Here is a 25313-nt window from a genome sequence, read left to right as displayed (position 1 = left end):
AAATGTACATCTAATCATTTGCCTATTTTTGTTCATGTCTAATCAGAACTAGCAGCACGGGAATAGCCATATTTCCCACTGGGTAAAAGACTAGTGGGGTTTTGCAATCCCTCCTTGGGTTAATCTAATTGTGCTCTGACCGGCTAACATCTCTTTCTGGAACTCAGAGAAAGAAACGCATGCAGGCCGCTGGTGATGCCAATCAGGGTTAAGTGCGTTGCTCAAAGGCACATTGACAAATTTTCTTACCTTGCCGGCTATGGTATACGAACCAGCGACTTTTCCAGTGTCATGACGTGGGCCTTTCTGGGTATAGATTTGTGATGCATGCTAGTTGCTTGGAAATGGCTGTGTGGTTATTTGTGTCTATGTACTCTCCTAACAATCTAATGTTTTGCTTTCGCTGTAAAGCCTTTTTAAAATCGGACAACGTAGTTCGATTCAGGAGAAGTGTATCTATAAAATAGTCCTATGTTTGAGAACTTTGAATTATGACATTTTGTGGATTTGAATTTGGCGCTATGGCTGTTGAATAGTGTGCACGGTGGGTGGGACGATAGCGTCCCACCTACCCTAGAGAGGTTAAGGGACGGGTATGACGAGTGTGTTTCATTTGGTGACTTCAGAGGACAGGAAACACGCATAACTATATCTCTGAATATGTACATTTCTCAATTATGGGGTTTGCATCTAATTCTTATATAAAATGAATGAGTAAATATGAAACTATTTGTGAAATGATGTAAGGTGACGTTAAACTTTTAATGAAAGAGAATTGTATTCCCTTTGAAGTTTAACTAAGTCATTGGCCCTCCCCCGTGAGCACAGACATGATCTGGCGTCATAGACCCGCCTTTACTATTGTTACGTATACAACCCCCTCCTGAGGAAATCCTCTTCAGACCACACGTACCTCGATGGACACCGAGGGGGCAAAGGTTGAGTTTAGACCAGTATAAGCTAAGGTTGAAATGGTTGTTTAATTCATAACCATACCACGTGGAGCATTGGCTACACGGCTGGAAATGGTTGAACTCTGAGACTATCGATCCCTACAGAATAAGAGCAAATCTTAGATAACAATTACTAGTCTGCAACTAGACATTTTTTGTCAACCTGGGATGCGAAGACCAACAACCGCCGAAACATCTATTCTATGAGAACATTTCGGAATGGTGCTCTGAAGTATCCATTCTAACCACAAAAGACTTTGATCTTCAGGGAAGCAGAGAGAGACTCGGATGAACTCTCCAAAAGAAGGACTGACGATTCCAACAGATCACGACGACACAGTTGGCGTAAATATATATTGATTGCAATTATTCCCGAATGAGTGAGCGTTCATGTGCAAAGGATTAGCATTTCAATTAATATAATTATCAACTGTGTAGTGACTCCTTTTGTCTTTTCCGCCCTTTTCAGTCCACACCCACTTCTCTTTATCCACCAAGCCGTCATATCGGCTTAGCCCACTAGGGAACCTCCCCTATCATTTCCTTTTAACCTGTTAGGGCTAGGGGGCAGTATTGACACGGCCGGATAAAAAACGTACCCGATTTAATCTGGTTACTACTCCTGCCCAGTAACTAGAATATGCATATAATTATTGGCTTTGGATAGAAAACACCCTAAAGTTTCTAAAACTGTTTGAATGGTGTCTGTGAGTATAACAAAACTCAAATGGCAGGCCAAAACCTGAGAAGATTCCATGCAGGAAGTGGCCTGTCTGACGAGTGGTGTTTCATCTTGGCTCTTTTCATTGAAGACTGAGGATCTTTGCTCTAACGTGACACTTCCTACAGCTCCCATAGGCTCTCAGAGCCCGGGAAAAAGCTGAACGATATCGAGGCAGGCTCTGGCTGAAACACATTATCGCTTTTGGCAAGTGGCCGATCAGAGTACTATGGGCTTAGGCGCGTGCCCGAGTCGACTGAATGCTTTATTTTCTTTTGTCTGTTTACCTAAACGCAGATTCCCGGTCGGAATATTATCGCTTTTTTACGAGAAAAATGGCATAAAAATGGATTTTAAACAGCGGTTGACATGCTTCGAAGTACGGTAATGGAATATTTAGAATTTTTTTGTCACGAATTGCGCCATGCTCGTCACCCTTATTTACCCTTTCGGATAGTGTCTTGAACGCACGAACAAAACGCCGCTGTTTGGATATAACTATGGATTATTTTGAACCAAACCAACATTTGTTATTGAAGTAGAAGTCCTGGGAGTGCATTCTGACGAAGACAGCAAAGGTAATAACATTTTTCTTATAGTAAATGTGACTTTTCTGAGTGCTAAACTTGCTGGGTGTCTAAATAGCTAGCCCTGTGATGCCGGGCTATCTACTGAGAATATTGGAAAATGTGCTTTCACCGAAAAGCTATTTTAAAATCGGACATATCGAGTGCATAGAGGAGTTCTGTATCTATAATTCTTAAAATAATTGTTATGCTGTTTGTGAACGTTTATCGTGAGTAATTTAGTAAATTCACCGGCAGTGTTCGGTGGGAATGCTAGTCACATGCTAGTCACATGCTAATGTAAAAAGCTGGTTTTTGATATAAATATGAACTTGATTGAACAAAACATGCATGTATTGTATAACATAATGTCCTAGGGTTGTCATCTGATGAAGATCATCAAAGGTTAGTGCTGCATTTAGCTGTGGTTTGGGTTTATGTGACATTATATGCTAGCTTGAAAAATGGGTGTCTGATTATTTCTGGCTGGGTACTCTGCTGACATAATCTAATGTTTTGCTTTCGTTGTAAAGCCTTTTTGAAATCGGACAGTGTGGTTAGATTAACGAGAGTCTTGTCTTTTAAAATGGTGTAAAATAGTCATATGTTTGAAAAATTGACGTTTTTGCATTTTTTAGGTTTTTGAATAACGCGCCACAGGATTACACTGGCTGTTACGTAGGTGGGACGATTTGGTGCCACCTATCCTAGAGAGGTTAACCCTAACATTTGTTTGTTTATGCATTTCTGTGATTTGGTTAGTTAGTAAATAAATGATTAAACCAATTTGGTGTAAGGATGATTCATAGTAAAGGCTGGGTTCGTGCAGATAACCAACAATTTACGACGTTTGGAATGAGACTAACGTGAGGTAAAGAATAATTCATTAATAAGAAGACTAATTGATCAGATATTAAAATATCAAGAGTTATATTAGGAAAATTATAACTTTGTAATCTGAAGATTTTCCTTGGTGCCCCGACTTCCTAGTTAATTACATGTACATTAGTTTAATCACGTAATAATAATTACAGAGAATTGATTTGATAAAATAACTGTCTTCACTTTAATGATGCCAAAGACGACACCAGGGATTAGTTGCCGTACTTTCGAGAACACAATCATAGCGAGCTAGCAAGGGACGGAGTGCGAGGGAAGGGGCGCTGTATAGGCAGGTCGGTCAGCATGGAGAGCCGTGCACTAGGCCTATCGATTGACAATCAAAAGCTGTATCTCTCAATGGAATGCTGTATCGCACAATTTCTTGGTTTGCAATGTCTCGCAACTTCCGTAAAACAGGGGCTAGGATATTCTACACGCAACAGACCAAATACTGAACACACACTCGCATCATTAGCAAAGCGAGAGAGCATGTGAGTCAGTGTGACTGAGAAAAAGGGGGCATGCAGAAAGAACCATGTCTTGGTAATCTGTATCTCGCAATGTATTTGTCTTGCATGCCTCACAAATTCACCAATGTGGCATAGGCCATGAATACTCCACCAAAATCAGCTACAGACTACTAACTTCTGGCATTGTCTGAATTCTCATCCAGTCATAGGACAGCTAACTGGCAAATGTTATTGGCTGGCAATCTCAGCATTTAATTGTCCAGCCACATCTTATGTCTGCATCATCAAATGCAAACCAAATTCAAATAGACCATAAAAGTGGCTGTAAACCATGTCATAAAACACAATGGACTAATACTCCAAAACGTTCTGTCCTGGTAAGGATGCTAAGTCACTGCTTAGGAGAAGCCTGGATGTTTCGACTGAAAGACTAGTCTGTCTAGCCCTAAATCATATCGAGAACATTCTGTCAGTATAACATAACCTTATCTTCCCTTAACATCACTGTTGAAGCAAATAATCTGAAATTATATGTCCTAACTTGTACTGTATACTTTCGATCTGAATAAAGATATTACAAAATGATTGTGGAATATTGTTACAGTAAATGTGGGTGACGCTTTCCGCCATCCACCATTCCTTCCATGTTCCTGACCTGTTGTCATCTTTCCCCTGTTCCTCCCTCAGTCCAATGCGCTGCTGGTGCGCGAGGTGGACGTGGAGAAGGTGTGTTCTTTTGAACAGCCCTACATCAGTGCAATAAAGATGCTGTGGACAGACCCTGGCATCCAGGAGGCCTATGACCGTAGGCGTGAATATCAGCTCTCGGACTCCACCAAATAGTAAGTCTACTCCTGGCATACACACACAGCTGCTACAGTGGTTTGAGAAGAGTTAGAACGAGAGAGATTGAAAATGTTTTTATTTCTTTTTAGGTTGATGAGTTATCACAGTAGTGAATATCATCTCTGTCTGATAAATACAGTGCCCTGCAGAAGTATTCATCCCACTTGGCATTTTTCCTCTTGTTGTATTACAAACTAATTTGAATGGATTTTTATTTGGATTTTATGTAATGGACATACACAAAATAGTCCAAATTGGTGAAGTGAAATGACGACACTAACTTGTTTCAATAAATTCAAAAAAATTCAAAACTGAAAAGTGGTGCGTGAATATGTATTCACCCCCTTTGCTATGAAGCCCCTAAATAAGATCTGGTGCAACCAATTACCTTCAGAAGTCACATAATTAGTTAGATTGTACACAGGTGGACTTTATTTAAGTGTCGCATGATCTCAGTATATATACACCAGTTCCAAAAGGCCCCATAATCTGCAACACCACTTAGCAAGGGGCACCACCAAGCAAACGGCACCCATGAAGACCAAGGAGCTCTCCAAAACGGGACAAAGTTGTGGAGAAGTACAGATCAGGGTTGGGCTATAAAAAAATATCAAACTTTGAACATCCCACGGAGCACCATTAAATCCATTATTAAAAAATGGAAAGAATATGGCAACACAACAAACCTGCCAAGTGAGGGCTGCCCACCAAAACTCACGGACCAGGCAAGGAGGGCATTAATCCAAGCCAACAAAGAGATCAAAGATAAACCTGAAGGAGCTGCAAAGCTCCACAGTGGAGATTGGTTTATCTGTCCATAGGACCACTTTAAGCTGTACACGCCACAGAGCTGGGCTTTACGGAAGAGTGGCCAGAAAAAAAGCAATTAAAGAAAAAAAATAATCAAACATGTTTGGTGTTCGCCAAAAGGTATGTGGGGGACTCCCCAAACAACATATGGAAGAAGGTACTCTGTTCAGATGAAACAAAAATGTAGCTTTTTGCCCATCAAGGAAAACGCTATGTCTGGTGCAAACCCAACACCTCTCATCACCCCGAGAACACCATCCCCACAGTGAAGCATGGTGGTGGCACCAGCATGCTGTTGGGATGTTTTTCATCAGCAGGGACAGGGAAACTGGTCAGAATTGAAGGAATGATGGATGGCGTTAAATACAGGGAAATTCTTGAGGGAAACCGGTTTGTCTTCCAGAGATTTGAGACTGGGACGAAGGTTCGCCTTCCAGCAGGACAATGACCCTAAGCATACTGCTAAAGCAACACTTGAGTGGTTTAAGGGGAAACATTTAAATGTCTTGGAATGGCCTAGTTAAAGCCCAGACTTCAATCCAATTGAGAATCTGTGGTATGATTTAAAGATTGCTGTACACCAGCGGAACCCATCCAACTTGAAGGATCTGGAGCAGTTTTGCCTTGAATGAGCAAAAATCCCAGTAGCTAGATGTGCCTAGCTTATAGAGACATACCCCAAGAGACTTGCAGCTGTAATTGCTGCAAAAGGTGGCTCTACAATGTATTGACTTTAGGGGGGTGAAAACTTGAGCGTGCATAACTATTCAAAAAATATTTGTCATCTTCGAAGTGTTAGGCATGTGGTGTAAATCCAATGATACTACCCCCCCCCCCCCCCCCCAAATTTTTTTTTTTACATTAATTTCAGGTTGTAAGGCAACAAAACAGGAAAAATGACAAGGGGGTGAATACTTTCGCAAGCCGCTGTAGTGGTTCGAGAAATTGATAGCTAGGGAGACCAAAAGAAAGAGGGAGAAAGAAAAACAATGAGGGAGAGAACAGACGGCAACATTTCTCATCCTGCTCCACCTTAGTTCTATTTGAACTAACCTACGGAGGCCCGAATGCCATGTTTGTTATGTAGATGTAGATCAGGATTTATTCAGCCCTAAAAGGCAAAGTAAGTAAAATGACTCTCAGTCAATGTAGTGATTAGACTACTCTATATTTGTATGACTCTGAATGTTATCAGGAGTCAGGACTGTAAAAATGAACCCAAATGTTTTTTTACAAGTACCATTTTAGGACGTGTGCTTTAACTGTCATGTTTTTCGCTACTAGTCATCTTCCGTTTAACATTTTCTCCCCAAACTACGGTTAGTGATAATTGTTACAAACCAAAACTGCCTATTGTTAGTTCATGGAGGAGTACATTACCTGCCAGGTTACTTGATCGTGTTATCAGGTCTTGTCCATATTCAGCTTCATCACACTGTGAACTATGAACCTGAGTGCCAGTCTGTCTCTGCTCTAGCCAGCTTAATGTTGTAATGGCAAGGCAGCCATGTAGCCTTGTTGAATGCAGAAAAGGTCTGGCACCTAGGCTTGTGTGAGTTATTATAACTACTAACAGTTTGTTTAGAAATGTATATGTACAGTGCATACGGAAAGTATTCACACCCCTTGACTTTTTCCACATTTTGTTACGTTACAGCCTTAATCTAAAATGGATTTAAAAAATGATTACCTCATCAATCTATACACAATACCCCATAATGACAATACAAAAACAGGTTTTTAGAAGTTTTTGCAAATAATAATAAAAAAATATATTACATTTACATAAGTATTAAGACCCTTTACTCAGTACTTTATTGAAGCACATTGGGCAGTGATTACAGCCTTGAGTCTTCTTGGGTATGATGCTACAAGCTTTGCACATCTGTATTTGGGGAGTTACTCCCATTCTCTGCAGATTCTCTCAAGCTCTGTCAGGTTTGATGGGGAGCGTTGCTGCACAGCTCTTTTCAGGTCAGGTCTCTCCAGAGTTGTTCGATCGGGTTCAAGTCCAGGCTCTGGCTGGGCAACTCAAGGACATTGAGAGACTTGTCCCGAAGCCACTCCTTTGTTGTCTTGGCTGTGTGCTTAGGGTCATTGACTTGTTGGAAGATTAACCTTCTCCCTAGTCTGAGGTCCTGAGTGCTCTGGAGTAAGTTTTCATCAAGGATCTCTCTACTTTCCCAGTCCCTGCTGCTGAAAAACATCCCCACAGCATGATGCTGCCACCACCATGCTACACCGTAGGGATGGTGACAGGTTTCCTCCAGACGTGGCGCTTAGGGTTCAATCTTGGTTTCATCACACCAGAGAATCTTATTTTCTCATGGTCTGAGGGCCTTTAGGTGCCTTTTTGCAAACTCCAAGTGGGCTGTCGTGCCTTTTACTGAGGAGTTGCTTCCGTCTGGCCACTACCATAAAGGCCTGATTTGGTGGAGTGCTGCAGAGATGGTTGTCCTTCTGGAAGGCTTCTTCCATTTTAAGAATGATGGAGGCCACTGTTCTTGTGGACCTTTAATGCTGCAGACATTTTTGGTACCCTTCCCCAGACCTTTTCCTCGACACAATCCTGTCTCAGAGCTCTACGGGACAATTCCTTCGACCTTATGTCTTGGTTTTTGCTCTGACATGCACTGTCAACTGTGGGACCTTTATAAAGGCAGGTGTGTGCCTTTCCAAATCATGTCCAATCAATTGAATTTACCACAGGTGGACTCCAAGTTGTAGAAACATCTCAGGGATGATCAATGGAAACAGGATGCACATGAGCTCAATTTCAAGTCTCATAGCAAAGGGTCTGAATACTTATGTAAAGGTATTTCTGTTTTTTTTTTATACATTTGTCAAAATTTCTAAACCTGTTTTCGCTTTGTCATTATGGGGAATTGTGTGTATATTGAGGAAAATGTGTTATTTCATTCATTTTAGAATAAGGCTGTAATGTAACAAAATGTGGAAACAGTCCAAATTTGCTGTGTGTAGTTCTGTGTGCATGAGAAGGAGATGGTGTGTATGCCTGTTTGTTTCTCTATGCATGTGTGCAGGTGATTTGTGCAGCATCAGGCACACACGTGTGATGTGTCCCCCTTCATTCCACAGTTACCTTACAAATTTAGAGCGAATAGTGACCGCGGGGTACGTGCCCACTCAGCAGGATGTGCTGCGGGTTCGAGTGCCCACTACTGGCATCATTGAGTACCCTTTTGACCTGGAGAATGTAATCTTCAGGTACTGGTGTGAAGTGCTGCCTCTACCTCGCCACTGTACTGTCTCCACCGCCTGCCACTGCTACTGGCCGCACAGCCCTGGGTCCTGGTAGCACACTTTCTGAGACTCCTAACTCACGATCAGCAGCTCTGAGGCTGTCTGAGGACAAATCACAACTACTAACTACAACCAAAAATTGAGAAAGATGGGAGGGTCTTTAGTCCATATCTTATTGGACTTCCGGACTGCCTCAATTTGAACCCAATAGAATTAAGGTGCAAAGGGAAAAGTTACAGTAAAATCTCTGAGCAATGCCATCAGGGACTGTACTAACATTCTGAGAGATGGTGGGTGCTAGAGGTGGCAGGTGAAGTGTCAACCCCCAGGGCTCTCAGGAATGGGTTCTCCCGTCATGCTTCACTCTCTCTCTCTCTCTTTTGTCGATCCTGCCTTTCTCTCTCTCCCCGTCTCTAGCTATCTAAGCGATCTGGATCGTATTGCCGAACCAAACTATCTACCAACCCAACAAGATGTTCTTAGGGTTCGCATCCCCACCACAGGGATCATTGAATACCCTTTCGACTTGCAAAGCATCATTTTCAGGTAGAAAGACATTCACACTTTTAACTCCCCTACCTAAGTGTTTTGTTTTCACTATGAAATAACAAATTGTTTCAATATTCATGTTGACTGCGTTGTGTGATCACATCTGAGAACATTGACCACTCTATGTGCTATTGATTGTATGACTGGAGATCATCCTCTCCCTCACAAGATCAACATAAACAAATATCACCTGATGCTTCATTTCATTCATCAATGTTGCTTTGATCTCCAGTTTTTACCCTCCCATCATAGTCTCAGGCCCATCAACTGTTGCTATGTGATCCTCAAGATGTACACTGAATGACACCTCAGCCCCTTGCTTTGAATGGTACAATACTGGATGAAGTAGAATGATGAGCTAAATGTCAGCTAGTCATCTGAAGCATTAGTCATAACAGGGATGTTGAGAAACCGTTTACTCCAGGACTGTAACTAGTCTGCTATCAGTATGACAACCAGCCATTCTGCCTATTACTGTAGTCTGGGCCAGGACAGCAAAGCAGAGAGGAGTTGGGAGTCGTCCTGGATGTGGCCAGGGGAAGAGACTGATCACTGGGCACCATGGTGTAGATTGGCTCCCTCCTCCTCAAAGAGGATGATGTTGAGGAGATTGAGAGATGGATCCGGTGAACGGGAGCATTTACAAAAGTGTGCAAATCAATAGGAAGCCAGCATGTCAGCCCTTCCTACGCGCGGCAGCACTAGAAATAACTCCCAGGCTCAGAATGAGGTTGGACTCAAGATTATCTCTCCAACTATCCATCCTACTGCTGCTACTGGATGGACGAATAGGCTGGGAATCACTACAGCAGTATTTAAGGACATGCAGCATATATAATAAAATATTACAGAGATATTCAGGATTGGAGAAAGAACCCAGAGAATCCGCAATTAAATGTCATTGAGAATATTTAGCTAGTCAGATCGGTAGAGACTTGTGATGTAAGGAGCCCCTCTCCACCCCAACCCCTTGTGAGAATGAGGGGGTGTCACACGCTACTTGCAGCAGCTGCACAAGGCAGGCGTTCATGAGGACAAGCATGCATGTCTTTTGCGTTTGGCCGCAGCCCTTCCCTCTCAATTGCCTTTTGAAGTGGTTGAGAATGTCATTATTTCTCTGGGCTCATCCTCCATAGGAGAGCTTATCCTGCTAAGTAGGTCACTCATCCCTGCTACAGGAAAGGAGGTCAGCTGACGTGAAGGAGCTTAATTCTAGGCAGGCGCTCCTAGAGGCCCCCATTTATCAACGCCCCTCTTCTCACTTCGCAGAAGCGCCAGCCAGGGACAGACGGAGGTAGCTGGTGCTCGCTAGGAAAGAAACAAAGCCCTGATCCTCCTCTAATAACATGGATATAGGCTAATAGATCTCTTCATTCAACAAAATCATTGTTGGAAAACAGGAGGATTTCTGAATTGATGGATCAGATTATTTATGGATGCAAAATTCAATCATATCCATGAAAATAATGTTTGGAAAACAACTAGCGGAATTCCCAAATCCTTGCCTTCACTCTGTACTCCTGCTTGATCTGTGACGAGCGATCATGGCAGCCATCATCGAGGTGCCCTCTGCTTTCCCACTTTTTCCTTCTCTCTATATTCTTTCCTTCCACATCTGTATCCTCTCCATCTCCCCTCTTATCCCCTCTCCTCGCCGCTGGCCTACCTCCCCACACTGCTGCTAGGCTTGTGCTCTGAATCTGAACAGTCACTGGCTGACTAGGTGCTGCTTCCAAGCGGGCGAATTCCTTGCCGATCTGGCCTCAATGGCACATCTGCATCCACTTAGCTGGGAATGGGCTGGAAGAGGGATATGGCTCTGCACAGTGCACATTTTTCTCTTCTTTCCTTTTTGGTTCAACTTGGGCCGTTTAACCCCTCCTTGCACCTTTGATTGACTGTACTGCATGTTACATCAGTGCATAAGAAGTTATCAAACTGAATTGTTATTGAGTTGAGTTATTGACAGGATAATGCATGTTATATGTACAGTATATTTAATTCTCACATGATAACATATAACTGCCCAACTGACAATCCTGGGGCCTCATTTATAAACCTTGCATCCATACAAAGTATACCCCAAAATGTGCATGCGCCAGTTTTCATGCAAAAATTGGCATTTATAAAAAATGTACTTGACATGAGAATGTGCTCACCTCCCTGCAAACTTTAGACCATGCGTACGCACATCTGCTAGTTGTTGAAATATTGTATTGCAAACTGGCAAGTAAGTATTTTGTGCAAATTGGGGATATGACGAGAAGCTTATTCATAAACACAGATTAACAAGAATGCAACCATTCATGTTTCAGATTTATTTGTCTAAAATAATTAGACATAGGAATCTTTAAAAAAAATTAAATCAATTCATAACCATTGCAGAATAGATTTCTCACCTTTTCTGGTAGTGATGGGTGTATGTTCCTGAAGGAGCTCTGGTAGTGATGGGTGTATTTTCCCGAAGGAGCTCTGGTAGTGATGGCTTTATGTTCCTGAAGGAGCTCTGGTAGTGATGGCTTTATGTTCCTGAAGGAGCTCTGGTAGTGATGGGTGTAGTGATGGGTGTATGTTCCTGAAGGAGCTCTGGTAGTGATGGGTGTATGTTCCTGAAGGAGCTCTGGTAGTGATGGGTGTATGTTCCCGAAGGAGCTCTGGTAGTGATGGGTGTATGTTCCTGAAGGAGCTCTGGTAGTGATGGGTTTATGTTCCCGAAGGAGCTCTGGTAGTGATGGGTGTATGTTCCTGAAGGAGCTCTGGCAGTGATGGGTGTATGTTCCTGAAGGAGCTCTGGTAGTGATGGGTGTATGTTCCTGAAGGAGCTCTGGTAGTGATGGGTGTATGTTCCTGAAGGAGCTCTGGCAGTGATGGGTGTATGTTCCCGTGTTGGGTCATAAAACAAATGACCATGTGCATCTCATTTAATTGGATCTAGTAAATAGATAGGCTGACAATATGTATTTCAAGTTTTACAATATCATAGGCAGTGCGGTTTATAATACAAGGTATACAGTTGAATTTAACAGCTGATATTTTACATTGAAGTAGGCCTATGTTTCAAGTTTGTCACACTCCCAAGTACATTGAAATGCATTTCTTGATTCTCTTTCCCAGAAATGCAGTAGTAGGCCTATTATTAAAAAATATTAAAAAAGTAAAGTGGAATAAAAACACGCGAAATACATCGAACTACTGTAAGTAATGTAATTATTGATTTTTAAAAAATTGTAGCCTGCCCTACAATGTTTCAGAATTCGCGGGCAATCCATCATATATTAAGGTTGGGGGGGAAAGTCTATGCAAAACATTTTTGAATTCAAACGTTCTGCTGACAAGTCCACGACAATTTGCCATTGTTTTCTCATTAAGAAATGGAGACAGTCCTTTTCTAGATAAAGCAAATTACTTATAAAAATGTAAACATTCTGCCAAGCCTGTAAATAGGCTTATGTAAAATATTTGACACTATGGATAGGCTACAGTATTGCTGTGCGATATGAGCATGACATCATTGCCTATTTAATCTGAGTTTATACAAAGGCAGGACATTGAAACCCAATCTATTGATAAACAAAATATTGAACAACAATTTGTCTTTTGCATGCTATAGCCTAATTCCAATAGTTCCAAATTATACAGCATATCAAGGGCATTATTTTCACCATAAATGTTGAATGGAGGTGTTTTCTAGGCATGGTTTCAATGCTCGTTCACGCGTAAACAGTTTTATGACAGGTCGGATTTTATAACAGGAAACGCGTATGTATGGCGTGCGTCAAGTTTATAGAAATCAATATTTTTGTACACTTTGTGTGAAATGTATGCAACTGTTATAAATGAGGCCTCTGACCAGAAAGGAACATAATGTTCACCTGGTCATGTTTTCCATATAGCCGTGTGTTTGAATGCTTCTTTGCACTGATGTTGTTTTTTTGCATTATAAGTGCTATTCTCAACTGTACCTAAAGTGCAGTAATTCCAAATGTAACAATCCTTTTAATTCCCTGATATCCATTTTATGTTTGCTTTGTATGACAGTTAGCCATCCTCATTGCTAGATATTGGGCATTATGAATCCTAAAAGATAACAGGACTAACCTACAGTCTCCTTTACTTTGACCAATTTATTTAGTTAGATGCCGTAGTTAACACCAATTTATTTTTTTACATGGCATCAAAGCCTGAGTTGAGCCTAATTTTGTATAATTCTCTGCCCTTCATCTCTCCATCCTCCTGTCCAATCAGGATGGTGGATGTAGGGGGTCAGAGGTCAGAGAGGAGGAAGTGGATCCACTGCTTTGAGAACGTCACGTCCATCATGTTCCTGGTGGCCCTCAGCGAGTATGACCAGGTCTTGGTTGAGTCTGACAACGAGGTGAGATGAAACGTGCACAAACATTTCTTTAATGATCATAGATGTATTCTGACTAATTTGAGGAAGTGTACTGGCTATGTTGATACAGCATTTCAAGAGGGACAAACAGTAATATTGACGCTTTTTTCTCGTTCATCAAGCAAATGTATTTTAAGGTAGTATGAGAGCACAGACGTTCAATTCGCCTAGCAGAGTTCTGATGGGAGCAAAACGAACCTACAGTACCAGTCAAAAGTTTGGAGACACCTACACATTCCAGGGTTCTTTGTTATTCTACAATGTAGAAAATAGTACAAATAAGTAAAATAATACAAATAAGATGTCAAAACTATTAAATAACACATATGGAATCATGTAGTAACCAAAAAAGTGTTAAACAAATGAAAATATGTTTTATATTTTAGAATCTTCAAAGTAGCCACCCTTTGCCTTGACAGCTTTGCACACTCTTAGCATTCTCTCAACCAGCTTCACCTGGAATGCTTTTCCAACAGTCTCGAAGGATTTCCCACATATGCTGAGCACCATCTCAATTGGGTTGAGGTCGGGTGATTGTGGAGGCCAGCTCATCTGATGCAGCACTCATTCACTCTCTTGGTCGAATAGCCCTCATACAGCCTGGAAGTGTGTTCGGTCATTGTCCTGTTGAAAAACAAATGATAGTCCTACTAAACTCATCAGACAAAAGGACAGATTCCCACTGGTCTAATGTCTATTACTTGTGTTTCTTGGCCCAAGAAAGTCTCTTCTTCTTATTGGTGTCCTTTAGTTGTGATTTCTTTGCAGAAATTCAACCATGAAGGCCTGATTCACCCAGTCTCCTCCGAACAGTTGATGTGACTGTTACTTGAACTCTGAAGCATTTATTTGGGCTGCAATTTCTGAGGCTGGTAACTCTAATGAACTTATCCTCTGCAGCAGAGGTAATTCTGGGTCTTCCTTTCCTGTGGCGGTCCTCATGAGAGCCAGTTTCATCATAGCGTTTGATGGTTTTTGCGACTGCACTTGAGGAAACTTTAAAAGTTCTTGAAATTTTCCAGATTGACTGACTATGTCTCAAAGTAATGATGGACTGTCGTTTCTCTTTGCTTATTTTTGCTGATCTTGTCATAACATGGACTTGGTCTTTTACCAAGTAGGGCTATCTTAAGGAAAGAAATTCCACAAATTAACTTTTAACAAGGCACACCTGTTAATTGAAATGAATTCCAGGTGACTACCTCATGAAGCTAGTTGAGAGAATGCTAAGAGTGTGCAAAGCTGTCTTCAAGGCAAAGGGTGGTTACTTTGTAGAATCTCAAATATAAAATATATTTTGATTTGTTTAACACATGATTTCATAGTTTTGATGTCTTCACTATTATTCTACAATGTAGAAAATAGAAAAACGATGATATGATCGGGCTGTTTAGTCATCGGAGGGAGCTGGTTTGGAACAACAAACTGTCTGATGGGTCATAAGACACAGTTTCATACAGCAATAGGCTACATTGCCAGGCAGAGCAAAGCGGAGTATCAGGTAGGGTAGAGATATCCACACCCTCGTGCTCTGCTCTCAACACTGGATCTACCTGATCTGACAGTAAACATGTCACAGGAGCAGCAGAGCAGGCCCTCCTCCTCACACATAGACTGGATGCATTTCTCTGCTAGGGAGAATGTAATTAAATAATGGTGCCAAAGATCTGCTCACAGACTTAAACTCACAAGAGCACAGTTAACCCTAAGATGCACATTACTCCATCAATTATGCATTTTTCAACTCCATATTTCTTGAACTTTTTGGAGAATGGGGGATGGGAGTAATCGGATCACCAACCCACCTTTATTTCCTATAAATGGCACCTATAATGCAGTATTCATTGTCACTAGTGGAGGTTAGATCTGAAGGATTTGTTGCCATAGAAATGTACCTGGCTAAAAGGTGAGCCACTTTCGTGGTACCGGTTATCCGAAGTTCAGTTCAGAGTTGACCAAAGTTACCTTGTTAACTCCTCAAACTACATTCGTATTATAGGGCTCTGAACTAACCACTCCGGGTCAGGCTAACTTGGGGCCAACTTAATTTATGAAATCAGATTCCCTCCTTCTGGCAAAGATTGTCATCATCCCCTTCATTTGAGGAAGATGACTGTTTAAATATAATCAAATGTTTTTGGGGGGATTAAAACATAAGTAATGTTAAAATACCTATCGCATTAGGCATTTAGTAATGACCGAATGTATTTGAAACTTCATGCACAGTAAAACTTTTGTTTGACTTAATTATTTTATCCATAGGAGTGGATACAAATGTGCTTGTATACACCAAATCACACCAAAGACTGCATGATGATAAGTAATAAAATAAAGACCACACTTCTAAAAGCCTGTTTCACACCATAGCCTGCTGAATTTGCAAGATAACTTTTCTTTCATTTTGATTTCGGCACAAATGGAAAAAGTGGCACTGACTCACCCATGGCTTGATTATTTTAGCATTGTCTCCAGTGTTGCCAACTTAGTGACTTTGTCGCTATATTTAGCGAGTATTCAGACCCCTCTAGCGACAAATTTTCAAAAAAGCGACTAGCAACAAATCTAGCGACCTTTTCTGGCATTATTGGAGACTTTTGGAGACTGACGTGAAAGCACGTATCGTTCTTACTCTTCTCAACGAGCAGCAGGTGCTGCCGTGGGCCCCACCCCCTTCCCAAAGCACTCACAGGCGGCCCAGTCCTCGCGCAGCAGTCCCTCCCAGCTGCAGTCAGCGCAGGAGATGCTCACCCCTCTGTGTCCAGACTGCAAATGAATCGCGCATGCGGGAAGCCGCCACTGGCTGATCCCGCCCTGGCCTACATAAAAATAAAAATAAATTAACCTGAATTAGGGCCAGACTAGTTAGCATAATTTTCTCACATTGCCATTGACAGTTTTTTTCTATTGTCTCTTTTTGGTCCATTTAGATTGTTTACAAAAAAATGTTATGGTTAAAAATGTTCATGTTTTACTGTGACTTGTTGTAGGCTCCTAAGTGGAACATAAGGTTAAAAACCAAACCAAATTAAGAAGAATAAAATAAAAAAATAAGTAATTCCGCCAGTGTCTCTCTTGGGTCACTTTTGCTGGTCCCAAGCCCGGATAAAGGTGGAGGGTTGGAATTGTGACAAAAAAAACAAGAATCGACAGAAGAAAGTTCATTTGTAGTTCTAAACATATTTAGGGTGTTTTTACTCACTTTTTGTGTCTCCCACGATGTTATTCCCCTCTCCTACAGCGTCCATCACAATTACATGCACATGGCCAATTATGCAAATTAGGTGATGTCATTTAGCGACTTTTAGGACTGCCAATAGCTACTTTCCTTACTGAGGAGTTGGCAACCCTGATTGTCTCAATGAAGAGTTTGGCTTTCAACTAGCCATGTGCGACATGCACACACAGTTACAAGCCTGCTAGAGTTAGCGGCAGATGAGCAATATCCACCGTCGTAGTAGGGATGAAGCCTGACCTAGAATGTGAAGCTAACTGAAGCTGTCTAGCTTTATAAAAGCCTGAGTAGTTCTCGCTTGCTTCGTAGTACACCACTTAGAAGTTGTTTCTGATGAACACACGAGTTCCAATACCAGTAACCGTTGACAACCAGTCAGGGGGAGAAGACAAATCTGTTGGAAGTGGAAACTAAGTGATCTAACTAACGAAGTTGTCCGGTGAGTGTAATTTATTAATTAAAATGTCCAATAAACTTTAAATTGCATTAGCTAATTTATGCCTAGTTAGCAATATGTATGTAATGTCTTATAGGATAGAGTGAGCACACATTTTGTTGCTTTATCTGTTTCAACAAGTCAGAACCGCTGGCTGGCTAGCTAGCTAACATTAGCTAGCTAACATTATCTATCATATTTTTGCGCAGTTCATGTAATAGCCCGCTAGCTAACTAATGATTTGTTGGATTTTTAAACACTTGTATTTTTAGGTGAAGATGTTGCTTTCTTTTAATACCAATATGCATGTCAATATGCTAGCATCACAGTTCAGTAGTGTTAGCATGTTAGCTAGCACAACAGCTAAGGTATCATCAATATAAGCTGACTTGACATCAAAACTTAATTTTTGCAGAATACCCTTCCCCTATCCTGTGGTGTTGGAAGAGAATGCATCAACACCCAGGAAATGTTTGTGGTGCTCTCACCATTTTTTTTGTGATCAGTGAGTGTGTTGTCTTGAAGCTTGATAAGGTAAGCAAATGCAAGTACTTTTCAAAAGAAATGTACTAGTAGCTCGCTCATGTTGATCGTTGTTTCCTTTTCTTTCTAGAAGCAGTCAGTTACAGATTGAGGCCTTCATTTAAACTGAGGACAGAGAAATGTGTGCACCAGGTCAAGACTTGTTTCATGCATGGCCTTGATATAAGTTAATAATTCATTTTAGAAAAATGTGAATTGCCATATTAGGCATAACTCAATGTTATGTTTTCTTCTGACCAAGCCTTGTACATCTGAGTCAGAAGAAGACCACTGGCTCTTGATGAAGTCCCCAGTCTAGAATAAAGATCTTAATTAGTTGTTTAGTTTACATCAATTGTGTTGAGGCTTGGCTGGAGAAAAATCTCATACTGTAGCTGTCTAGGAACATTTGGCCACACATTTAAAAGGTAGATTTGGTAGGCCTAAGTCCCAGTTTATGCTAGCTACATAGTTTGTTTAAAGAGCAGAAGGCAGAAACATTTTCCTTGCTGAAAACAAATATAGAATGCCAGTTTCAGTGAGAAGCATTGCAACATCAAGGCAATTTTGTAACAGTTGACCTGTTTTTCCAAAACCAAACCTGTCCGTTAGCCCGCTGACTCTAGCTTTAAAGATGCCAAAATAGAGAGAACATCTTTCAACGTCTTAATGTTTTCATTGCATGCATTCAACAATTTGGACAAAGGACTTCTCCAAAGTTCACTCAAAAAGGCAATAGTTCTGAGCTGGGTTTGATTTTGTTTGTTTCATTATTTACATTCTGTTCATTCTCTTTTAAACTTCCACTGGTTGAATGCTCATGTCTCACTTATCACTTGGCTTATGTAAATTCTGTAGTTGCCCCTTTAAACATCCTACGGTTAACATACCCATAGTGTTCACATTTCTCTCATGTAAATGTTGTAGCTACATAAGATTAAATAAACCATTTGGGAAATATTCAGTCTTTGCTCTTTTCATTTACATTCTGATGAGTTCAAGGTTAATATTGTACCACTTGGCATAATGTTTTCATTGTGAGATGGAAAAAGTTGTATTGGATTCATTTTTATCTGTTGAAGGGATACTTCAGGATTTAGGCATTGAGTAATACTTCGGGATTTTGGCATTGAGGCCCTTTATTTACTTCCCCAGAGTCAGATGAACTTGTGGATACCAATTATTATATGTCTGTGTCAAGAATAAAGGAAGCTAATGCTAACTAGCGTTAGCGCAAAGACTGGAAGGCTATGGTATCTGCTAGCATGCCGTAGACTTCCACTCATTATGCTAATAATAGTTAGCAATTGCACTAGTGCTATGTAGCAACTTCCTTCAAACTGCACGCAGAGACAAATGGTATCCATGAGTTCGTCTGACTCTTGGGACGTAGATAAAGTGCCTCATTGCTAAAATCCAGATGTATCCCTTTATATTAACTTGCTTCCCACAGAGAAAATGCATGTTTAGTTAAAGTTATATGTGATTTTTTTTTTTATGTAGATCAGACATTGTAATATTGTTGATACTCAAAGTTACTAAAAACCTGCTCTAATTTGCATATTCATAATCAGTTTTCAGCAAATTTGCAGCAAACAGTAGAATGTTTGCCACAAATTTGCCAGAAGTTCACAAGTTGCCTCAAATTTTCTGCAAGTTTCTCACAAAACTAATTTGCTTGTGAAAATTAGCAAATTGGCCAAACATTTGCCACAACTGTTTGCCAGAAGCCTGTTTTTTCAGTAAGGGTATGAATGTTCCACTTGACAGTATCATTACATTTTTATCGAGCAGTCGTGCATTTCAAATGACACTGAATTGAGTGATATGCAGGCTGGATCCACTTTAATGTGGTGAAAGATGGACTATTTTGTTAGAACTGCCATTGAAGACGCACTCCGGGATCTTAATCACAATAAGTTGGACATAACATTTCATACGAATTGGACGTAACATATCATATGAAATGGATGACTACACAATGTGATGTAGTACACACAAAAGAGGGATGTTTTGGCATCCTGAGCACCACTCAAAATTGTTGACTGAAATAATTTTTTTTAAATTCTGGCACATCCGGGTAAATCAATCAGTGTCTCTGAATAAGAGACTACATATACAAAAGTATGTGGACACCCCTTCAAATGAGTCGATTTGGCTATTTCAGCCATGCCCGTTGCTGACAGGTGTATAAAATTGAGCACACAGCCTTGCAATCTCCATAGACAAACATTGGCAGTAGAATGGCCTTACTGAAGAGCTCAATGACTTTCAATGTGGCACCGTCAGGGTGCCACCTTTCCAACAAGTCAGTCAAATTTCTGCCCTGCTAGAGCTGCCTTGGTCAACTGTAAGTGCTGTTATTGTGAAGTGAAAACGTCTAGGAGCAACAACAGGTCAGCTGCAAAGTGGTAGGCCACACAAGCTCACAGAACAAGACCGCCGAGTGTGGAAGTACGTAGCCCGTAAAAATGATCAGTTTGTCGGCAGCTTCATCAAATGGGTTTCTATGGCCAAGCAGCTGCACACAAGCCTATGCTCAGCATGCGCAATGCCAAGCGTCTGCTGGAGTGGTGTAAAGCTCGCTGCCATTGAACTCAGGAGCAGTGGTAACGCGTTCTCTGGAGTGATGAATCACGCTTTACCATCTGGCAGTCCGACGGACAAATCTGTGTTTGGTGGATGCCAGGAGAACGCTACCTGCCCAAATGCATAGTGCCAACTGTAAAGTTTGGTGGAGGAGGAATAATGGTCTGGGGCTTTTTTTCATGGTTCGGGCTAGGCCCCTTAGTTCCAGTGAAGGGAAATCTTAACGCTGCAGCATAAAATGACAGTCTAGATGATTCTTCCAACTTTGTGGCAACAGTTTGGGGAAGGCCCTTTCCTGTTTCAGCATGACAATGCCCCCGTGCACAAAGCGAGGTCCATGCAGAAATGGATTATTGAGATTGATGTGAAAGAACTTGACTGCCCTGCACAGAGCCCTGACCTCAACCCTATCGAACACCTTTGGGATGAATTGCAAGCCAGGCCTAATCGCCCAACCTCACTAATGTTGTTGTGGCTGAATGAAAGCAAGTACCCCGCATCACCGTACCAGCATCTAGTGGAAACCCTTCCCAGAGGATTGGAGGCTGTTATAGCAGCAAATGGGGGACCAACTTCCTATTAATGCCCATGGGTTTTGGAATGAGACGTTCGACGAGCAGGTGTCCACATACTTTTGGTCGTGTAGTGTATGCGCTCATAAATTACATCAAAAAAGCATCCATATGTGGATTCTGGATACTGAAATAGTGGTACGCAGGGCAGTTGTGTTGCACATTTTCACAATGAAAAAAATGCTAGGCCAAGCTTAAATAATTTCTCTGACAGAAGGATTGTTTCTTCATAAGAAAATAACATTTACTGTCAAGTTTTAGGGCCAATGGATGACATTGGAAGCAATAAATTGGTTGATTTTAGAGAAACAAAATGCTAATGATTAGCATATTTTCAAATGCTTTTGCATGACGTAGAAGAAAAACATGTTTGTTTTTCATTAAAACCTGTCTAATTGGTCTCATTTATCATGTTGGTCAGTATTTGTCCACACATTTTCATAAAACAAGTAAAAGGCCCTCATTGTGCATAGGTGTAGGTTCCAGAGGTTGTACATCTGTTAAAATGTTCTGACCATTCCCCTTTTCTGTCTGTCCTGATCCCTTTCCCCTTCCTTTTCTTTGTCAGAATCGGATGGAGGAGAGTAAGGCTTTGTTCCGGACCATCATCACATATCCCTGGTTCCAGAACTCCTCAGTCATCCTGTTCCTCAACAAGAAGGACCTCTTAGAGGAGAAGATAATCTACTCCCACCTGGTTGACTACTTCCCTGAGTTTGATGGTAAACTACTCTTTACCTTTATCCTATCTACTAACTCGCTGCACTGGCCAATGTGGGCATGTCCAGGACCATGGCAGTTACTAAGGCAAATTGTCAAATATAATTATTATAGTAATTTCTGTATTGTAACATTGTTAATTTTAAAACATTTTTAAGTCTTTAGGTAAGGTGGCATGAACGTGCATGAATGTTTTTTTTGTTAGTATATAGGGACACCATGTGGCTAGACAATGAACTGCAATGCAAAACAAATTCACATGATCTATTAACCAAATGGGTAGAACATGCTTTACGTTCTATCATTATTTTTGCCTTTAAGTAATGGCAGGTAATCCAAGAAAGAAAACAATGTAGGCAGCCAGTACAATGCAGATAAACTTCAGTAAGCTATTTATAGGTTATATATACAGAGACTACATATAGAAAGCTGCAGGTAAGCCTATGGTACACTACATTACCAAAAGTATGTGGACACCTGCTCGTCAAACTATAACAGCTTCCACTCTCCTGGATGGCTTGTTTCCATTCAGCCACGAGCATTAGTGAGGTCAGGCGCTGATGTTGGGTGATTAGGCCTGGCTCGCTGTCGGCATTCCAATTAATCCCAAAGGTGTTTGATGGGGTTGAGGTCAGAGCTTTGTTCAGGCAAGTCAAGTTCTTCCACACCGATCTCGACAAACCATTTCTGTATGGACCTCGCTTTGTGCTTTGGGGCATTGTCATGCCGAACCAGGAAAGGGCCTTCCCCAAAATGTTGTCACAAAGTTGGAAGCACAGAATTGTCTAGAATGCCATTGTATGCTTTTGCGTTAAGATTTCCCTTCACTGGAACCACGGGGCCTAGCCCGAAACATGACAAACAGCCCCAGATAATTGTTCCTCCTACACCAAACTTTACTGTTGGCACTATGCATTTGGGCAGGTAGCGTTCTCCTGGCATCCGCCAAATCCAGATTCGTCCGTCGGACTGCCAGATGGTGAACCGTGATTCATTGCTCCAGATAAAGCATTTCCACTACTCCAGAGTCCAATGACGGCGAGCTTTACCCCGCCCCAGCTGACGCTTGGCATTGCGCATGGTCAACTTAGGCTTGCACTCTATTGCTGGGTGTAACCCTAGATAGCAAGCTGTCATGGTCAAAACAGACTGAATGCTGCTAAAATGGGAAGAGGTCTGTCCATGATAGGGCGTTGCTCTGCCTTCTTGACATCTCAATCGACCAGACAGGTCCTACAGGCCCTAGTTCTCTCAACTGGACTACTGCCCAGCTGGTCATGTGCTGCAAAGGAGGACATAGGAAAATTGCAGTTAGTCTAGAACAAATCGGCACTTATCTCACTTAGATGTACACGGACGGGAAGTGTCAGTAATATGCATATCAGTCTCTCCTGGCTCAAAGTTGAGGAGAGATTGACTGCATCACTATTGGTCTTTGTGTGAGGTATTGATGTGTTGAAGATCCAGAACTGTCCATTCAACAGTAGGCACACAGTTTGGACACTCATCGGTACAACACAAGACATGCAACCAGAAGTCTCTTCACACTCCCCAGGTCCAGAACAGAGGCTGGGAAACACACAGTATTAAATAGAGCAATGACTACAACTCAAGTAACTCTAGGTAACAATAAAACCAGTTTCAAAAGGCAGAGAAAAGAATACCTTGCTGCACAAAGGGGACTGTGAAGAGACACAGCCATTTTATCTATCTTGTATTGTAATTTCCACTGTACTATGTATTCGATCTAGATATTGTGTGTATGTACTGATATGTGTGACTGTTTAAATGCATGTATTTCAGTCATTGACTAATAATTTTCTGTAATATGTATTATGTCATGTGGACCCCAGGAAGAGTAGCTGATGCTTTTGCAGCGGCTAATGCGGATCCTAATAAATACCAAAATTTCAAAATCAGCATACAAGAGTGCTTTATTCACACAGAGACATACTGCTCCAACCAAGAAAAAAACTGAAGTATCCAATACTCCCCAGGCCAACGAAATAAAAGTCCTACACAATCATTGGAGTGAAACCTTCATTGATAAACCCTTTTGTGGTAGGCTTGGGCGGTATACCGTATACCAGGGTATTTGGAAATAGCCACGGGATGGTTTTTCAATACCATCCAACCTACTTATTTTAAGTTAAATACATTTTTATATTTGCAACAACTAAGTTAATACCTGCAGTCAATCTGTGCAACTCATTAGGAGATAAAGCAGATTGCGTTAATTTCACCCGTCACATTATGAAGCTTAACGTAGGTCCCCAGAACAGATGAGCCAGTCACATTTGGTTTAACTTGCTAGTTATCTAAGTGGCTGAATTAATAATGAGATGGGCCATCATGTAGTGTTAGCTTTCTACCTTGTTTGAGAAGTCAAAGCCCTTTAGAGGAGTTCTGTACAGCTATCACTGCTATCTTGATTTTGTCGCAGGGTTATTTTTGGGCCCCTCAGTCAGCTCCTCCCCCCTCTTCTCGGAGTCACTAGGTCCGTTGGGCTCCAGACTCCACACAGACACAGCGTGTACACATGCTGCTCCAGAGCCAGTTCTTCCTTCAGACAAGCATGTGTCAAAACGTTGTTCATGTCTCTTGTTCACATTTGCTTGTAAATGTACACACTCAACACAAATTACATTAGGTAGCTACTACCTATACTTGTATAACTTTATGAGTTGGATTGCCTGTCTTTGCAATTAGTTAATTTTTGTTTGTGCTCATTAGCAGTTAAAGTACACTATATATACACAAACGTATGTGGACACCCCTTCAAATTAGTGGATTCGGATATAGCAATCACACCCGTTGCAGCTGACAGGTATATAAAATCGAGCACAAAGTCATGCAATCTCCAGGCCTTACTGAAGAGCTCAGTGACTTTCAACGTGGCAACGTCATAGGATGCCACCTTTCCAACAAGTCAGTTTGTCAAATTTTTGCCCTGCTAGAGCTTCCCCAATCAACTATTAGTGCTGTTATTGTGAAGTGGACATGTCTTGGAGCTACAAGGGCTCAGCCACGAAGTGGTAGGCCACACAAGCTCACAGAACGGGACCGCAGAGTGCTGAAGTGTGTAAAAATCGTCTGTCCTCGGTTGCAACACTCACTACCGAGTTCAAAACTGCCTCTGGAAGCAACATCAGCACAAGAACTGTTAGTCTGGAACTTTTCCATGGCCGAGCAGCCGCACACAAGCCTAAGTTGACCATGCGCAATGCCAAGCGTCAGCTGGGGCGGGGTAAAGCTCGCCGTCATTGGACTCTGGAGTAGTGGAAATGCTTTATCTGGAGCAATTGAAACAAGCCCTTAACAATCTCCAGAATGACATCTCTATAGTAATCCGCCCAGCGAACAAGGGAGTGGCTGTTACGGTACAAGACGACTGTCTATAAGACTGAAATACTCAGGCAACGGAACTATCAGATATTCTATAAGAGACTTACTACAAACTCCACAAAACTGCTTTTGGCTGAAATTTAACAAACTTTCACTGAGGGCCTGTGCAAAGATGAAATCACCAAAAGATGTTGGTGCATAAAAACACTGCCACGCCGGTAATCTACACAGTTCCTAAAATACACCAAAAAAATATCTGAATCCCTGGACGACTGATAGTGTTAGGCAATTACTCCCATTTGGAACCGGTCATAATTCGTGGACTACTACATCAAACCATAAATACCTCTGCCCTCCTATGAGAGGGACTCGTCTGACCTTATCTAGAATATCTGATAGTTCCGTTGCCTGAGTATTTCAGTCTTATAGACAGTCGTCTTGTA

General features: G+C 41.5%; 1 protein-coding gene across 3 annotated transcripts in view; it reads left to right on the top strand.

Moving 5' to 3' along the window:
- The window catches only part of LOC106613802 (guanine nucleotide-binding protein subunit alpha-11), a 79705-nt gene that overhangs the window by 48867 nt on the left and 5525 nt on the right, over window positions 1-25313 (top strand). For 2 of the 3 annotated variants that reach the window (XM_014216424.3, XM_014216426.3), the window contains 4 exons: window positions 4280-4434; window positions 8930-9058; window positions 13307-13436; window positions 21374-21527. In XM_014216424.3, the coding sequence (XP_014071899.1) occupies window positions 4280-4434; window positions 8930-9058; window positions 13307-13436; window positions 21374-21527 (568 nt within the window). Of the gene's footprint in view, window positions 1-4279; window positions 4435-8347; window positions 8477-8929; window positions 9059-13306; window positions 13437-21373; window positions 21528-25313 lie in introns of all 3 variants that reach the window. The other variant, XM_014216425.3, reaches the window with a different exon arrangement.

This window comes from Salmo salar, chromosome 10 (assembly GCF_965601325.2).
Source record: "Salmo salar chromosome 10, fSalSal1, whole genome shotgun sequence".
NCBI classification, from domain to species: domain Eukaryota; kingdom Metazoa; phylum Chordata; class Actinopteri; order Salmoniformes; family Salmonidae; genus Salmo; species Salmo salar.
Note: the sequence above shows the minus strand (reverse complement) of the source record. Positions and strands in the feature narration are given on the sequence as shown.